The sequence below is a fragment of the Berghia stephanieae genome, chromosome 2 (genome assembly GCF_034508935.2).
Source record: "Berghia stephanieae isolate SIO BIC M18660-M18661 chromosome 2, UCSD_Bste_1.3, whole genome shotgun sequence".
Taxonomy (NCBI): Eukaryota; Metazoa; Mollusca; class Gastropoda; order Nudibranchia; family Aeolidiidae; genus Berghia; species Berghia stephanieae.
The window spans coordinates 6,892,863-6,910,362 of record NC_088361.1 but is presented as its reverse complement, the minus strand read 5'-3'; the positions used below and the strand labels follow the sequence as shown (position 1 = coordinate 6,910,362).

The following is a 17,500-nucleotide window of genomic DNA, read 5'->3' as shown; positions in this document are numbered from 1 at the left end:
TTAAATACATAATCAGAGCTTTTAAACAAAATGGCGTTTTTTTTTTTTTTTGGTTTGTTTTTTTTTGTTTTTTTTTTTGTTTGTTTTTTTTTTTTGTTTTTTTTTTTTTTTTTTTTTTGGGGGGGGGGGGGGTAAATATTTTTATGGGGAGGGGGGGGGGGGGAGGTTGAGGGTTATCGATTTTTTTTTTTTTTTTTTTTTGGGGGGGGGGGGGGGGATGTATGTTTGAAAATTTTAAAGAGCAGAAATCGCTCAATTTAAAGACAGTTAGCACCTCCTCGGCTATTCTAGAACTTCATTGTATAAAATGAATATTTGAAGTTCTTTCTTTTGTTGTGTTTAGTGTGTGTGTGTGTGTGTGTGTGTGTGTGTGTGTGTGTGTGTGTGTGTGTGTGTGTGTTCATCAGAAATGGTACATTATCTCATGAATGACTTTTGCTGGAAATTGAATTTATAGATAGTATGCGCTTGGCTAAGAAGCTCATAACATTGCCATCCGGAAGTATAACGGACCAACACACAAAACTGTGTGTATCCATGAACGTTTATAGTCGGGTTATTACAGTTCAGTGAGCATTACTCATAAATGCGGATGGCAAAAAACAATAACAAAGATCTGAGTGACGTCATCTTCGAACTATCTAAAGCCACAGATATAAAACTTTGGGTCAATTTCTCTTCATTATGGCGAAGAACAAAGATCATTTCTAACATTGCAAAAATCTCAAAGTTCGTCTTTCTTATAACTTTAGTTCAAAATTATCTTTTTCCGAGTTCGATCTTTCCTGACATGATAGCATTTTGAAACGGTGGGTCACACAACTGTCTCCTTGCGTCTATCTTGTATCATGTCGAAGAGAACCAGATGAAAATAGATGCCTTGCGCTTGGCCAAAAAAATCACAACATTGCCATCCGGAAATATATAACGGACCAACACAAAAACGTTTATAGATAGAACGAAGATGACGTCACTCCAGCCTTTGTTATTATATTTTGCCATCCGCGTTTGTGAGTGATTCTCACTATACTGTATTATACAGACTATAAAAGATCAAGGTTACACATAGTTTTGTGTGTTGGTCCGTTATACCTCCGGATGGCAATGTTGTGAACTTCTTAGCCAAGCGCATACTATCTATAGTCTGGTTAATACAGTATAGTGAGAATTACTCATAAACATGGATGGCCCAAAAATAAACAATAACAAAGACCTGAGTGACGTTAACTTCGTTCTATCTATACGGGGATTTCAAAGTGGCTCGGATCAGAATCAGGACATTTCAATATTTTTTTTCATTTGAGAAGCAAAATATTCTTTCCTCGATGAATGAATTTGTTTTAAACTCGTGTCTTATTGATGCTATGCGTTTGTATAAAATACTCACAACATCTGCCAATCATATTATTAAACATACACACAAAACTGCGTGTAACGTTTCACGTTTAAAGTCTGATTGATACAATTTAGTGAGAACTAATCACTGTCTAAAAATAATAAGGAAGAACTGAGTGATGTCATCTTCGTTCCTTCTATGAATTGAGTCTAAAATCTAATTTTAAGCATTGGGCCTACCCCGACATATTATAGTTTTGAAACGACTGGTCACATATTCCAGAAATCCCCATCCCCATGTGCTGGGGTTTTTTGGGTTATGTTGAATGTTGTTTTTGGTTTTTTTTTTCGGCGTATCATAAAAATGGCGACACCCTCGACCTACCCGACGCACCTGGCAAGGCGGAAACAAGGAGGGAAGTGCTGTGATTGTACACATCTCAACAATAAATACAAGCCAACTCATTTTGTTTGATTTTTCGGAGGCTTTATTGCCAATTGAATAATGAAGTGACAGCCATTTATTACCCCTCTTTTGGGAATCATCCAAAGATATCCATTCAAATCTTAAACACACACACACACACACACACACACACACACACACACACAATATTAGTCTTACTACACTCAACCCAAAAAAAAAACACTTTTCTTCAGTTCTGTCACTACAGATTTACCCTATATAATAAAGATGGATAAATTAAGATTTCCCAAATTTGTTTAAAAGTATTAAAAGTCATCATTATTTTGAGAGCACCTGAAATCCTTTAGACTTATGACATTTTAACATACTGGGAGTCATATTTGTCCTTAGATAAATGAACTGAAAGTTTTCTTTACAAAATCAAGAAACCGTGCTTTGTCACAATCCAGCCGATTACGCTTATATGAATGCGATTATTTAGTGACAGACTTCATAATCCTTCAGAATTGAAAAGGAAACCAGGAGGCTAGATCGTTGGGGAACAACAATGGATTGTTCTTTCCTCCTCCCACTCGTTCGAAACTGAAAAGAATCTCCTCTGTAAATTCGTAACGGGCTTTTGAAGAGGATCAGAAGTCGCCGCAGCGCAAGTAGTCACCATCGGGTGGTTTTTTTGTTGGCGTGTAGGAGAAGTCAGCGAGCCGTGAAATTGATGATCACCGTTATCACACGGACAAACGAGCTTTACAAAAACTTTTTGTATTCGTTATCGCTCTGATAACATCGAATGCATCAGATCTTCATTTCTGTCCTTAAAGATTATTTATTTTTTCCTTTAATAGCCTTTCTTCTTCGAATGAATTCTAATTTTATGGTTTGGGTGACGTCGAATGATTTCCTTTACTCCTTACCTTCTGTCTTCGATTTACTCCGCGTTGGGTTGCGAGGTGAATATAAAGGGGTGTGTAATCAAATAGAAGAAATACTAAAACAACTGCACTCCATTGGCGCTGATGAGAAAGACCTCAGACTCATGCAAACATTATACTACACCCAGCAGGCATCTATCAAAATCGGAAACTCTACAGGAAATTCCATTCCTATTAAGAAAGGAGTCCGTCAAGGGTGTGTTGCCTCACCAGATCTGTTTAATCTATACCAAGAAACAATCATGAGGGGCATAAATAATATGGAGGGAATAAAAGTGGGAGGTCACAACATAAATAATATAAGATACGCAGACGATACGGTACTCATTGCAACATCAGAAATCCAACTTCAAAAGATTGTTGACAAAGTGGTAGTAGATAGTGAAGCCAAGGGAATGGAAGTGAATATCACCAAAACGGAATGCATGGTAATACAGAAAAACCCCGAAAACAACAACACCTGCAATATAACGATTCACGGCGAGCAACTTACCAACGTAGAAAGTTTTAAATACCTAGGTTCAATAGTGACAACAGATGGAAGATGTAACCGAGACATACGAGCAAGAATAACTCAAGCCAAACAGGCCTTCATGGACCTGGGAAACATTTTGAAAAACAAACAGATGTCGTTCGGGATTAGATTCCGAGTCTTGAAGTGCTACGTGTGGCCAATCTTGTTATACGGATGCGAAAGCTGGACTACAAATGCAGAAACACAAAAGAACATTGAAGCTTTTGAAATGTGGTGCTTGAGAAGGATGCAGAGAATATCGTATACTGCACACAAAACGAACGAAGAAGTGCTAAAACAAACATACCAACAAAGGAAACTAATGCCCTTAATAGTGGATCGACAACTATCCTTTTTCGGACACATAGTAAGGAAAGATAAGAATGAATACCTGGCAAGTTGTGGAAAAATACCTGGTAAACGCGCCCGGGGGAGACAAAGAAAAACACTCATAGACCAACTGAAGGGCTTCACCAGCCTAACAATCCAAGAGCTGTTTGAAAAGGCAAGAGACAGGGAGGAATGGAGAGAGATAATTCATGCAGTATCCGAAGCCTGGACCAGGCATGGAACCTAGAAGAAGAAGAAGAAGAATCAAATAGGATTAATTTGGCGAATAGATAAATGTTATCACTAAAATGGGGGGTGAAGTCAATGTGTGATTTCATCGATATCTGTTATTCTTTCTTTAAAATTTTATTATTATTGAATTTGAAACTCGATTGGCTCTTATGAATAGGCATTACTATCACTGAAGATACCACCCTTACTCGAAAGTATTTTGCTTGGCCATACGGTATGTTGTTATACGGTCCTGGACACAGAAAAAGAGAATCCCTATAATCGATTTAATAAGAAAGAATAACGTATTGCTATTTTCTAGTTTTCGCTTTTTTAGTTGTTGATGTCATAGATTTGGGACTAATTGTGATATAATTTTGAAATCTCAAGATGAAGCCGTAGTCATGGAGACAGCTTGCAAAGGCTTCGTCCGTTGTGTAGAAAAAAAATGGTCTTTAGAAATCTCAGTTAAAGCCTACGTATAATGAATTGCTTAAAACCTTTTGGTTTTTTGATGGGTCTTTGAGGTTTTATAATTGTTTACAATTGTTTATAATTGTGGCGAATCCGCGGTCTCCAGAAGTCGGTGAGAGAGAGAGAGAGTTCTAGAAATGACCTGAGTTTGATACGAATATTTTTTTGTGCCTGGATAGCTCATACGGTAGAGTCACGCTCTCACCGGCTAGGCGGAGTTGTCGTACCAATAAGGTCGCAGGTTCAAACCCCACCACCGCCGCGAAATTTTTTATTCTCTATTGTCTTCTGGCACTTTTCTACTCACTTCATCTCTTATAATTGTTTATAGAGGGCTGTCAATCTGGTATTTAACCTTGACACTTAATGTTTTGATTAAAATTTACATTAAAATTGCGTACGCTCAGTGTTTTAGGTCATTTATTAACTAAAATAATAAAACAATTAAATTATTCCTTAATCAAATCATTCAAATGTTATATTGATCGAGAAAAAAAAAATCTTCTAGAATGTTTACAAATAGTTATATTGGCCTATTGTCTCTAATCATGCACCGTGACATGGAAATTAAAGATTAGACCCCCACTTCAAAAATGGTGCCCTGGGGCCGTGTTTGGGGAGCTCTTGAACACAGACAAGGGTTGGTGACAGAAGCCACCCGTATCCAATCGACCATGACCAAATTTTGGATAATGCATTAACTTCCTTTCTGTTTAGCCGGATTCTCTGTAACAATATTCTTACCTCTCCCCTTACCGATCATTTTCATGACGTTTACTGAAATTTCATAACGATGCAATACACAAAGTGAATTTTTAACCTCAAATCCAATAGCAATAAGTACATGTTATGTACAGGCTATGTGGTCTTTCGGATCGGAAGGTGCTGCGTTCGAGCCTCGCTCGACGCATAGTTGAGTCCTTGGAAAAGACTCTTTACTCACATTCTCTCACCGTACTCAGGTGTAAAATGAGTACCTGATCGTTAACAGCGTTGTCTTTGTCCGAAAAATTGTAAAATCGCCTAACAGGCGTCATTCATGTCTCGTCCTACATGTTAAATGTTGCTGTTGACCATGGACCCCTTGTAAAGCGCTCTGAGCACGTTAAGTGGATATTGCGCTATATAAAAGCTCAACTTTTTTTTTACATACTATACACATTTTGTTGAGCAAAACAAACCAAATTAAATAGCATTAAGTACTTGTCAATATAACAAAGCTTTTTTCTTCAACTATTGTGATTTATAAAATAGATCTGAATAAGAAAAATGGTGTTTGTATCGTAACGAATGTGATGATTTTCCTAAAGATGGTAAGGAGAGCGTTATGTGGTCTAGTGGTATGACACTCGGTTTCGGATCGGAAGATCCTGGGTTCGAGCCTCGCTTGGCGCATAGTTGAGTCCTTGGAATAGGCTCTTTGCTCATATTATTCTCTCATCGTACGCAGGTGTAAAAAATACCTGGCTGTTAACAGCGTTGTCTCTGTCGGGGGAAAAAATGGTATTATCGCTTAACAGGTCATGTCTCGTTCTCCATGTTACATGTTGCTGTTGGCCAGAGACCCTATGTAAAGCGATTTGAGTAAATTTAGTGGATATTGCTCGGAAAAAAGCTCAAGTTTTGGGGGGTTTTTGTGTTTTATTTTGTGTGTGTGTGTGTGTGTGTGTGTGTGTGTGTGTGTGTGTGTGTGTGTGCGTTTTTGTTTTTTTTTTGTTTTGTTTTTTTTTTGTTTTTTTTTTTTTTTTTTTTGGGGGGGGGGGGGGGTGGGGGGTTTTTTTTTGGGAGGGGGGGGGGTTGTTGTTTTTTATTTAATAACCTCATATATGCAGTCAAAAGGAAAGGTGTGGGGGGAGTGGGGGGGGGGGGGTATTTGGCATTTGTGAAAATTGACAATCCTTTCGTTGTAGAACGATTGAATGACCAATCTCTTTACCATTCAATGCAATGCACATCAATCTACACCAGTGAAATGCCGTATTCTAGAAAGACATGTATTTAAAGATTGGCCAGAAAACTCGTCCTTCAAATATCCATTGGTTAAAATGACCCTCATCTTGGCCAAAACTCTCAAGCCTGGGACTTCGCGGCGGTTGCAGTCCATACCAGATTTTTCCCCATTGTTTGTGCTTGTCAACGTTGTAGAATCCCCCCCCCCCCCCTTTCCCCCGAAAAGAATGAAACTTGCAACCCTATACTTCAGTATACCCATCAAGGAACTTCTATAAAAAAGGATTGAATTTCAGTCTCTCAATTCTCTATCGCAAACCCAGAAAGTAAGCGTCGGTTATTCTTAGTAAAATGTGTGCGCAATGTACTGCATGACCTTTTCACGGCCAGTGTATCAGTGGTGTAAATCACCAAATGACCACTCACTAAATGGCTCCTCTGTCAGCTATTATCATCTCACCTTGCAGCAACGGGTGCACACCGTGATGCCGTAAAATCATGACAACAAAAACACTTTTTAAAAATTTTAGCCAGAACATTTTAACTTCATTTATCGATAGATTAAAATGGCTTCAAACTGGCCAAACAGTCTCAAATCCGAGAGTTCCCTTAGTCTCAAGCTAAATACTTGTTGACAAGATGAAGGGGGTATCTTAATCTATTGATATAATATTAGTATAACATTATGATCAAAAGTTTTTCTGGCCCAAATGAGAAAAAAAAAAGCACTTGGTTGTTCAGTGTACAGTAGTGTGGATGCCTGTGCCGTTTTCACCTCTGTAACCATCATTACTAGAATAATGGTTTGGATGTTGTAACGTCGCATTCGTCGAAATTAAGAGTTATGCAGAGACGGGTGTAAAGAGTTTATTTCAAAACTTAATGCAGAGACGGGTGTAAAGAGTTTATTTCAAAACTTTATGCAGAGACGGGTGTAAAGAGTTTTTTTCAAAACTTTATGCAGAGACGGGTGTAAAGAGTTTATTTCAAAACTTTATGCAGAGACGGGTGTAAAGAGTTTATTTCAAAACTTTTCAAATAGTTCAAGGGGTTAGTTATACACGGTGCTCAAGTCCAGACTGACTGCTCCTTGGTTGTGTGGCGATGTGGTCTAGTTGGTATGACACTCGTTTTCGGATCGGAAGATCCTGGGTTCGAGCCTTGCTCGGCGCATAGCTGAGTCCTTAGAAAAGGCTTGATGCTCTAATAGGGAGTTGAATAAGATAATGGTGTTATTATTTATTGATTCTTGCTTTCTTTACTCCACAGCTTCAGGAAAGGGACTCTCCCATTCCTCAGATGCAGGTTCTAATGACCGCCGGCGAGATGTGCCCACCATCTGAGGTCAGTAACCAGTGTGGTTTTTTTAAAGTTCTTTTATATTGCCATTGTATAGATAGTATGCGCTTGACTAAGAAGCTCACAACATTGCCACACGGAAGTATAACGGACAAACACACAAAAAACTATGTGTAACCTTGAATGTTTATAGTCTGATTAATACAGTTTAGTGAGAATTACTCATAAACGCGGATGTCAAAAAACAATAACAAAGACCTGAGTGACGTCAACTTCGAACTATCTATATTATTTAGAGAACTTTCCTCTTATTTTTTTTTTACAATCCGTTGTGAGTGTACATCTTACTCCCCTCTATTGCTTGATTCTAATTTCTTGTCCCAATCTGTAACCACTAATCTCTTCCGCAAACTTGGTTTGACTCCGCAGTTTTCAGTTTTTTGCACTGCTCTACACTAATGATCACATTGAGCGTGTTCTAGTTGACTCAACTCGTGTTAGGCGATTGCCTTGAAACGGGTTCCAGACCTCAGAATAGTTTCGTAGTTATCTGAATACTGCTGATGGTTCTTTCAAGTCAGAGAGTTGATGAAATGAACTTCGCGCTGTAGAGTAGTATTTGAGCCAGAGTTTCTGTCTACGAAAACTTGGGCAAACAACGGTTCTATAGACACAATGTCAATAATAAAATAAACCCTAAACGCTGGACAATTAAAAGATAAATAAAGGGGGAAAATTACCTTGCCTTATACTACGTTCGTCATACGTATTGTAGCTGATGCTAACGATGATAAGATCCTACTGTTGTAAATAAGGGGCGCATGCAGTTGGTAACTGTAGCACCTCCATGCCTATATTTACAATGGAAAGACCTTGATCTGTCGTTTCTGTCTCAACAACTTTCTCCTTCCACTTTCTTTATCTCTCAACACGTCTAATATTATCATCTGTCTGATTATCACCCAGGGTTCTCAATTTACCTCACACTATCCCTTTGTTATGAGTTACTACCTCCCACTGGGGTTTTCTCTCTCTCTTTCTTTCCTTCTTTCATTCTCTCTCCCTTTCTCTCTCTATATCTCTGTTTATACCTCCCTCCCTCCCCCCCTCTCTCCCTCTCGCTCTCTCTCTCTCTCTCTCTCTCTCTCTCTCTCTCTCTCTCTCTCTTTTCTTCTTCTTCTTCGTCTTCATCATCATCATCATCATCATCATCATCTTATTTCCTCTTCTTCTTTTCTTTTCTTCTTCTTCTTCTTCTTCTTCTTTTCTTCTTCTTCTTCTTCTTCTTCTTCTTCTTCTTCTTCTTCTTTTCTTCTTCTTCTTCTTCTTCTTCTTCTTCTTTTCTTCTTCTTTTCTTCTTCTTTTTATTATCCCTCACCCTCCAACATATCTGCCTGTATATCTATCTATCTATCTATCTATCTATCTATCTATCTATCTATCTATCTATCTATCTATTATCTATCTGTCTCTCTCTCTCTCTCTCTCTATATATATATATATATATATATATATTTATATATATATATACTACATTATATTATATTATATTATATTATATTATATTATATTATATTATATTATATTATTATTATATTATATTATGTTAATTTATATGTTATATTATATTATATTATATTATATATTTATATTATATTATGTTTTTATATTATATTATTATTATATTTATTATATTATATTATATTATATTATATTATATTATATTATATTATATTTTTCTCACCTTATTCTTCGCCTACATTGATGTTTCGACAAATCCTCTGCATAATATTTCCATAATTTCTAAAAAAGAAAAATCAACATAGCATTCAAGACTCTCAGCAGTTTTGACAATATCGCATTGTATATATTATTATGTCTTTAACTTTTATCACATTGTGTCTACAAAACAACGATACTTATCATGAAAAAATTATTCATGTGTTAGAATGTTTACTTAAATACTGGTTCCCGCAGCTCACTCACTGCAAAAAGAAAAAAACACCAAAAGACACTGCCTTTTAATCTTACATGTAATCAAAACGTTAGATCTATTTGACTAACATGACAAGCATGTGTTAATCAAAACATGTATTCTTCTTACATATTATCTGATGAGTTGATAAATAGAACGTAATTTTGTTACCAGTTTCCTAGAGAGCTCTTAGATTTTGTTTACATTTTGTCCCAACAAATTTTCATTAACAATCGTGTAAGACAACATGATTTTGTGTTATTGTTTTGGGGTTGTTGTTGTTTTTTTGTTTGTTGTTATTTTAAAAAACTAATCCGAGGAGAAGATAGTCCATCTCGATAGCATGCACCATAACTACGCTCTCTCAATCTTTTATTTCCATTACGAATAAATATCTGATTTTCTACTTGTCTTCAACAGACAGAATTTTGGGATTGTATCAACATGACTCTTCCAGGTAAGATTTTGTAGTTAATTATCATTATTATTATTATTATTATTATTATTATTATTATTATTATTATTATTATTATTATTATTATTATTATTATCATTATTATTATTATTGGTCGGGGTTTTGCCCCCCAACCCGTCTGGTCCGTCTCCTGTGGTTTTCATGTTGTCGTCTCTGATTTCTCATCTCGATTTACTTTGAAAAATAGAAATGACAGCATTTTCCTGTGGATGCGCCAACGTAGATTATATCATCTGTCAAACCCACAATAATCATCATCATCACCATCATCATCGTTCTTGTTAACATCATCATCTCTCATCGTCGTTGACATCGCCATCAACGTCGTTTTGAGTCGTCTTGACCGTTATCATCACAATTATATTATACTCATCTTTGTTTATGACCAACGCCATCTTCAGGCGATACCACAGCAATCACCTTTTCTTGTTTGTATTTCTTATCATTTCCATCACTATCATCATCACCACCACCACCATCATCATCATCATCATCATCATCATCATCATCGTCGTCGTCGTCGTCGTCATCGTCGTCATCATCATCATCCACATATCCATCATATTCGTCATCATTTCTCCTCCACCATGCAAAGTTTTATTCAACACCCTGGATCAAATCATTAGTTAAAATATAGTCGATTCTCTCTACATGTGACACGTCTCAGAGACCTTACAAATCATTGACCAGTTAACTGCCCTAATCTGCAAAGACACGTACGGCATTTAAAAATTTGGCCAGAAAACTCGTCCTTTAAGTGATCGATCGATTCAAATGAGCCTCATCTTGACAAAAACTCTTCTCTCAGGTTTTAGAGTTTTTGCCAAGACGAAGGTCATTTAAATCGATCGATATTTGAATTTTGAAGGACGAGTTTTCTGGCCAAATTTTTAAATACGATGCTTTTCAGAGTTCGGCATTTGAAGGGTTAAAGGGCAACTGGTACAGTTCGCGTGACCCTAATATTACATGAATGGATTCATTCCAAGATTTGAAATTCACGCGTCAATTCCAATTATTTTCCCGTTGTTTTTGAACTCAAGATTAGCCTGGCAAATCCAAGTCAATCGCAATGTTGTCGATTTCTTCTTAAAATAGACAAAACATCTTTATCTCATTTTGGCCAGAAAATATTTGCTTTATAATAATTCGATTGATTGAGAAGCTATCCTCTCTCAACTTGTCAAGAAGTCTTAAATTCAAAACTTCAAAGAATTTTCATCATTAACCTTTTTTAAAAAGTTGAGTGACATCTTAATGCATTATACATCGAGGTAAAATTCTATGGCCGAAAACAGAGAAAATATGTTTTGTCAGTGTCAGGCAGTTTTCTGTTTCACCGCACGAAAACTCCGAATTAATGATGGGTGTGTTTGGAAACTGGAGATCCAGTCTCAAGCTGTCTACCCACTCTGGTGGAAACTGACTCTGATCGGGTGGAAGGGAATCCTCGCCAAATGAGATGTGTGTTCCAGTCGCATGGATGATCCACGTACTAGTTGATTGTGAACAGTCCGGATAAAAAATTGCTGCTCTATGAGCTCACTCTATAATTATTGATGAAGTAGAAGTAGGAGTTTATGTCGTAGTGTAGAAGAGATAAAGACAGGATATTCTGTCCTTACTAAACTTTTGCCGCTTGAATGGGTACCGGCGGTGGTGGTGGTGGTGGTGGTGGTGGAAAAAAATGTTAAGATTTGTTTCATGTCAATGTCGTTAGTTATGTGACCATGTGATCCGTTTGATCGTAACATTGAGTTGAAAATTAACTTGGCTACGTCGGGTTTTTTTTTTTTTTTCAATTTGTATTGATTTGTAAAAAGAGATAGTATGACTATTAAAGAAATAAAGTCTAACTAATTATATATCTCAATTTGATGGAAATAAATATCTAACTTTTGCGAAAAATATTAAAAAAAAAAAAGATTTTGACGTTAGGACGTTATTTTTCTTGTTGTAAAATCATTATCAATCGTTTTATTAATTTGATGCCCCCCCCCCCTCCCCCCCCCCTCCCAAAAAAAAAGGATATCAATTGATTATAAATATATTTTCGAGCAATCCTCTCACGTGTCTTTTATTGATATGGAATGATAATATTATATCAAACAACCCTCACCGCAATTTTGTTTTAAATAAATTGTGTCAGATACATTTTATTTTTATTTTTTAAATATACTTTAATATTTACACACCGCAGTTCTTTTATTTATTTTTTTAAAGTTCAAACTTGTCGTCATTCTTATATTCTTGGTTTACCCACTCTGGCAAATAAACAACACAACATCCATATTCCACAAATTAAAACACTGTCTGTTTTGTTGTTTGTTGTTTGTTTGTCTTTTGTGGGTTTTGTTTTGTTTCGTTTCGTTTTTATTTTTGTTTGTTTGTTTGTTTATTTTGTTTTTTTTTCTTTTTTGTTTGTTTTTTTCTTCTATCTTTTTTTTTTTTTTTTTTTGGTTTGTTTAGTGATATTTCAGCACACAAACAATTTATCCGGTTATCATAATAAATTTTGCATCCAGTCAGTGCTGAAATATACACAAGTTAATGGGAAAATGGCTTTTTTGGCGCATTGGCACCTGTATAATTGAAATGCTCCATTTCGTGCATTGTTTATGAAACGTATAATGATAAATAAATACCTACCAATTGAACACTTGCCAGGGGGTGTTTTAGTTGCCGTTTTACCTGCTGGTCTCTTGGGGATAGTTTGAAACTTCAGCACCTGTCTTAGTTCAAGAATAACATAAAGTGCAAGTGAAAAATACCCGAACGTCAGAGAATTTGAACTCAAGGCACTTTGTAGTTCCTGTCCATAAAATTGTTGTTGTTTTTTTCCCCGGCGTCGTGACAAACTTTTTATTTTATCTGCTAAATAAATAAGCGTAGGGACGAAGAAATAAATAATCCGTGGCTTTTTTTGGTTTATGCAATGACAAAAATGTTGTGATGAAGAGTTTAATCAAAGCAAATACATTAGAATTGTCTGCAAAAAGTCATCAATAACTGGAACAGAGGAAAACAGGAATCAGAATGATATTATCATTAAGACTGGCTTAAAGTTAGAGGTAGCCACAGCTTGGCGTTTTTGATTTATGAAGCGTGAGTTTCGATTATATATCAAAAGAGAATGTTCAACTCAATCTGTAATTGACCCTAAGGGAATTCCAGTTTTATGAATGTCCTGTGGAAAACTGTAATATTTTTTTGGACTATGCGTCTGGCCAGGGAAGCAAGGTTGCAGAGTTGTTAAGGCATATTCTGTGACCGGGAATGTCCTGGGCTCGAGTTCCGCTTCAGACACTTTCGTTTTTACTCTTTGGGCAAGATTATTACCCTAACAATACCTCCTCCCCCTCCCCTCTTCCCCCCTCCCACCCATCCCATTTGCTCACTTGGAACACCATGAATGATTTCTTTTGACATCAGACGCAAGTTTGATGGATTATCTATATTATTTCCTCATAGGATGCCTAAGCACGGGCATCATATCAAACACTGCCCCTCGGTAAGGCGTATATTTTATGGGTCTGGCCCACAGTGGATTGTAAGTAATATTAATAGCTATAGAATTAATTAATGCTGGAAACTTTTCTCAAGAGCACACAAAACCCTTTTTTCAGAACTCTATCTCTATAAAATAATACAATATTAAACGAACCAACCATGATTTGTCTTTTTTTTTTTTTTAAATCTGGAAATGTTATAAAAGTTAGATGCCTGATTCATCGTTAAATAAACAAATCGAATAAAATATAAAGTACTCAACATAGCATCGAACAGGACGAATCTTGATCACCTACATAGAAAAAGAATATTTGATACCCACCACCAATGCATATCAACCCTCAAGAGAGTATCGCCTGGAGCTTGATAAATACTCCATACTACATTCCACCCTAAACGAAGTTTACGTTTCGTGTGTGGGATAAAATACCACTCGCGCCAAAGCGGTTTTTTATTTTTAACATAAAATATTATATCCAAGAAAAACTAGGGGAATGAGGAAGAAGAGAAATCCATATTTTTAAAAAAAATGAAAACAGAAATTGACAATGTTGTTGTTGTAGTAAGAAGGTAAATAGCTATAGTGACCTTCTGGAATCTCGTGCCAGTGTCAAATGTGCCATTTCAGCTTGACGGGATTCGGTGGGATATCATTACGATTTGATTTAAAGACAACATCCCCGTTTACCTCGTGTACCTGGGTAATGACAACATGTCTCTCGGGATGGTGGATTTCTCATTCTGTGCCTATTAAATATAACATATCCAGGCTGGTTTGAACATACCCCACGTGTAGCCTCGTTTTGAGACCAATTGGCTTTTTCTTTATTTTGTTAAATTTAACATTTTTTTAAAATCTCTTTTTTTTATTCACGTTTTTTTTTAAATTTCATTTTTTACTTTTCTTTACTTCCTTTTTTATTTGTTTGCGTGTTTATAATGTTTATTTTTATGGGATTTATTTTCTAATGTTGGTATAAATTTATTAATTTTAGGTTATGTCTACATGTTGCCTATGTCTTAATAAAAATGCATAGGTTTTGGATTTTTTATATTCAATTTGGTCTTTAAATTATATATATATATATATATATATATATATATATATATATATATATGTGTGTGTGTGTGTGTGTGTGTGTGTGTGTGTGTGTGTGTGTGTGTGGTTTGTATAAATGGATAAAAACACACAGTATTGGCTTTTTTGTAATTTCATTTGTTTTCGAATTGTTTTCACCGATAAATATAATTTCTATAGTGGATTTAATCTCAAAATATTTTTGTCATAATTTAATGAAAAAAAAGGATCAGATCGTAATATACACTTGTTTTATGGGCTTTATTGTTATCGCCTTATCGGGAATTCTTCTCTTCCCTAAAGCTCAGCATACTTTAATTTATGAGGGTAGTTTTATTTTCTCTGAACGATATTCAAATGTGTATCAAATGACATTCATTGATTTTATTCGAATATTGTGTGTATAAAATTATTACCTATTGTAATGCACATGAAATCAGTTTATTTTGTCGTTTTATTTCTACATTTATTATTCTCATACGTCTGGCTCTCTGAGACCAATAAGTCTGGCTTCCCTACCTCAGCTGTCCTACCAGGCCGTCTGCAAAACGTCTGTTTTGTTGGTTAATTTTATTTTTTTCCCGGGACTTGGATTGCCAGATAGTTTTATGCAAATAATGCCAAACAAGTTGCAATAGTTTCAAGGTAATGCGAGGAAAGTGTATTTGCCTTAACTACATAAAACCTTAATTATTTTTTTTCTGTCACAATGAGTAGGTGTTCTTCTTATTCTTTCTCTTCGTCTTTATGTCGATATCTCAAGTTTGATAACTACATTTGATTTTTTAAATAAATTAGGAAAACGATTGAAATTGATACCGTATTATAATGAACTTATGTGCAATGAATATACACACTGATTCCAAATGATTGAAAATATTATCTTGGCAGTCAGATTCCTGTGCATCAGATAGATGCTAGACGATTCCATAGTCTGATAGAAGGAATTATTGAGGTGGGCATTTGATTTCCATGGGGGGATCGGTGATCTCTAACCGATCTGGAGATGTGTAATGCCCTGAAGAAAGCTACAACTTATTTGGCGTTGTTTTTGTTTTTTTGTTGTTTTTTTTTTGTTTTTTTGGGGTTTTTTTGTTTGTATTTGGGGGGGGGGGTGGGTTTTGTTTTGTTTTTTGTTTTTTTTTTCTTGTTCTGTTGTTGTTGTTGTTGTTTGTTTTGTTTTTTGGAGGGTTTATTTTTGGTGTTCTTTTTGTGTTTTTTTGTTTTGTTTTTTGGAGGGTTTATTTTTGGTGTTCTTTTTGTGTTTTTTTGTTTTGTTTTTTGGAGGGTTTATTTTTGGTGTTCTTTTTGTGTTTTTTTGTTTTGTTTTTTGGAGGGTTTATTTTTGGTGTTCTTTTTGTGTTTTTTTGTTTTGTTTTTTGGAGGGTTTATTTTTGGTGTTCTTTTTGTGTTTTTTTGTTTTGTTTTTTGGAGGGTTTATTTTTGGTGTTCTTTTTGTGTTTTTTTGTTTTGTTTTTATTTAATAGGAATTCATATATTTTTTGTTAATGGTGTCTATCCAACTTGTATTAGATATGTTTTAACCAAAAGAAAAATGGTAAAATATCATAATATGAAGTTAGTTATAAAGCTAAATGACTGCAATGTTAAAATAATTAATAATAGGTTATATCTAGTATCAATCATTAAAATGCCAAAATGGCAATCCTATTCAAGAGCCAAAAGTTTCCCACCAAAAATTCCTGCAGCTTTGACAGCTCACCTTGAGATCGCTACCAGCAGAATGACATTGATTTCTTCTCTGTCAGTGTCATCCTCATCCCGTTGTCTGCAATGCAGCGAAGTCTTACCTGTTTATTGTCACTGAAATCTATCTTTTCTCTCCATATCAGCATTACGTTGCTTCCTACTTTTCATAAAAGTCTACCTTGCTTTAACTTGAAAGTGACGTTAATGATACAGACAATTAAAACTTGAATAATAAGTTATGTAAAATAAGGAATTGCTCTCGGGTAGTTGTATTTATAACGTGCTTTAATTTTCTTATTCGGCTGTGTCTGTTGGTGTGTGTGTGTGTGTGTGTGTGTGTGTGTGTGTGTGTGTGTGTGTGTGTTTCTTTTCTAATTTACATATTCAAGTCGTCCTCAACCCCTCCGACCAAATTCAACTTCTTCCATGTCATATAATGGGTTTTTTTGTTCTATCAAATCTAATAGGGAATAAAAGTGTGATGTAAAAAAACTGGTTCCAATCTCATCGGAAGTGTAAAACCACTCTTCCGGAGGACTGGATACATGCCTTGTGTATCTTCTGGTTTTAGAGTGGTGGCATCGTATTTTCTAGTCTAAATATATGCTCTTTTACGTTCTGTAATCTTAAGAATCTGCCTAAACCTCCTGCGCTACCAAATAGTTATGCCACCTCATGATTCAATTTGTAACATATTCACCTCACTCTAGTATAAAATTACATGAACACATGGACTGTTACAGCGCTGCCTCTTTCGAAAAGAATAAGTATTAGCGCCTTGACCCTCTCCTTACCACCTACAGCAAAATCGTCAAATTGTTACGACACAATATACATTTTTGCTTATTCATATTAATTTTGTACATCGCAATGTTCCTTGTTTAATTAATAAGAACATACAGTTGTTTTGTAGAGAGATTGTTCGAGTTTAAAAAATCCATTTTTCGGCTGGGTAAGCCCGACATTTTTGGGAAAATACTGAAAATGATCGGTAAAGAGAGAGTAAACAGGCTTCCTTTTTCGACCTTAGCGTCCAGTGTTGCTGTAGGCTTGAGACATTGTAAAGCGATTGAACACATATAGTGGATATTGTGTTATATTATGACTGTTTAGGATTCTTTTTCTTTCTTTTTTTCCTTTCTATTTTTAATCTACGATGGCTTCAGTCTGTAGCTTTCCTACCGATACAGCAAATCCAGTCTCATTTAAAGTCTCCTCAATGGCATTCGAACATGTAATCTTCCGGTCGATGGACAAGTCAGT

General features: G+C 35.6%; 1 protein-coding gene across 1 annotated transcript in view; it reads left to right on the top strand.

Annotated features, from left to right (window-relative positions):
- LOC144964232 (reversion-inducing cysteine-rich protein with Kazal motifs-like) overlaps positions 1-17,500 on the top strand; it is a 148,084-nt gene that overhangs the window by 45,178 nt on the left and 85,406 nt on the right. Inside the window, exons 3-4 of the mRNA XM_078898282.1 lie at positions 7,460-7,534; positions 9,885-9,921. Coding sequence (XP_078754408.1) covers positions 7,460-7,534; positions 9,885-9,921 — 112 coding nt within the window. The remainder of the gene's footprint in view (positions 1-7,459; positions 7,535-9,884; positions 9,922-17,500) is intronic.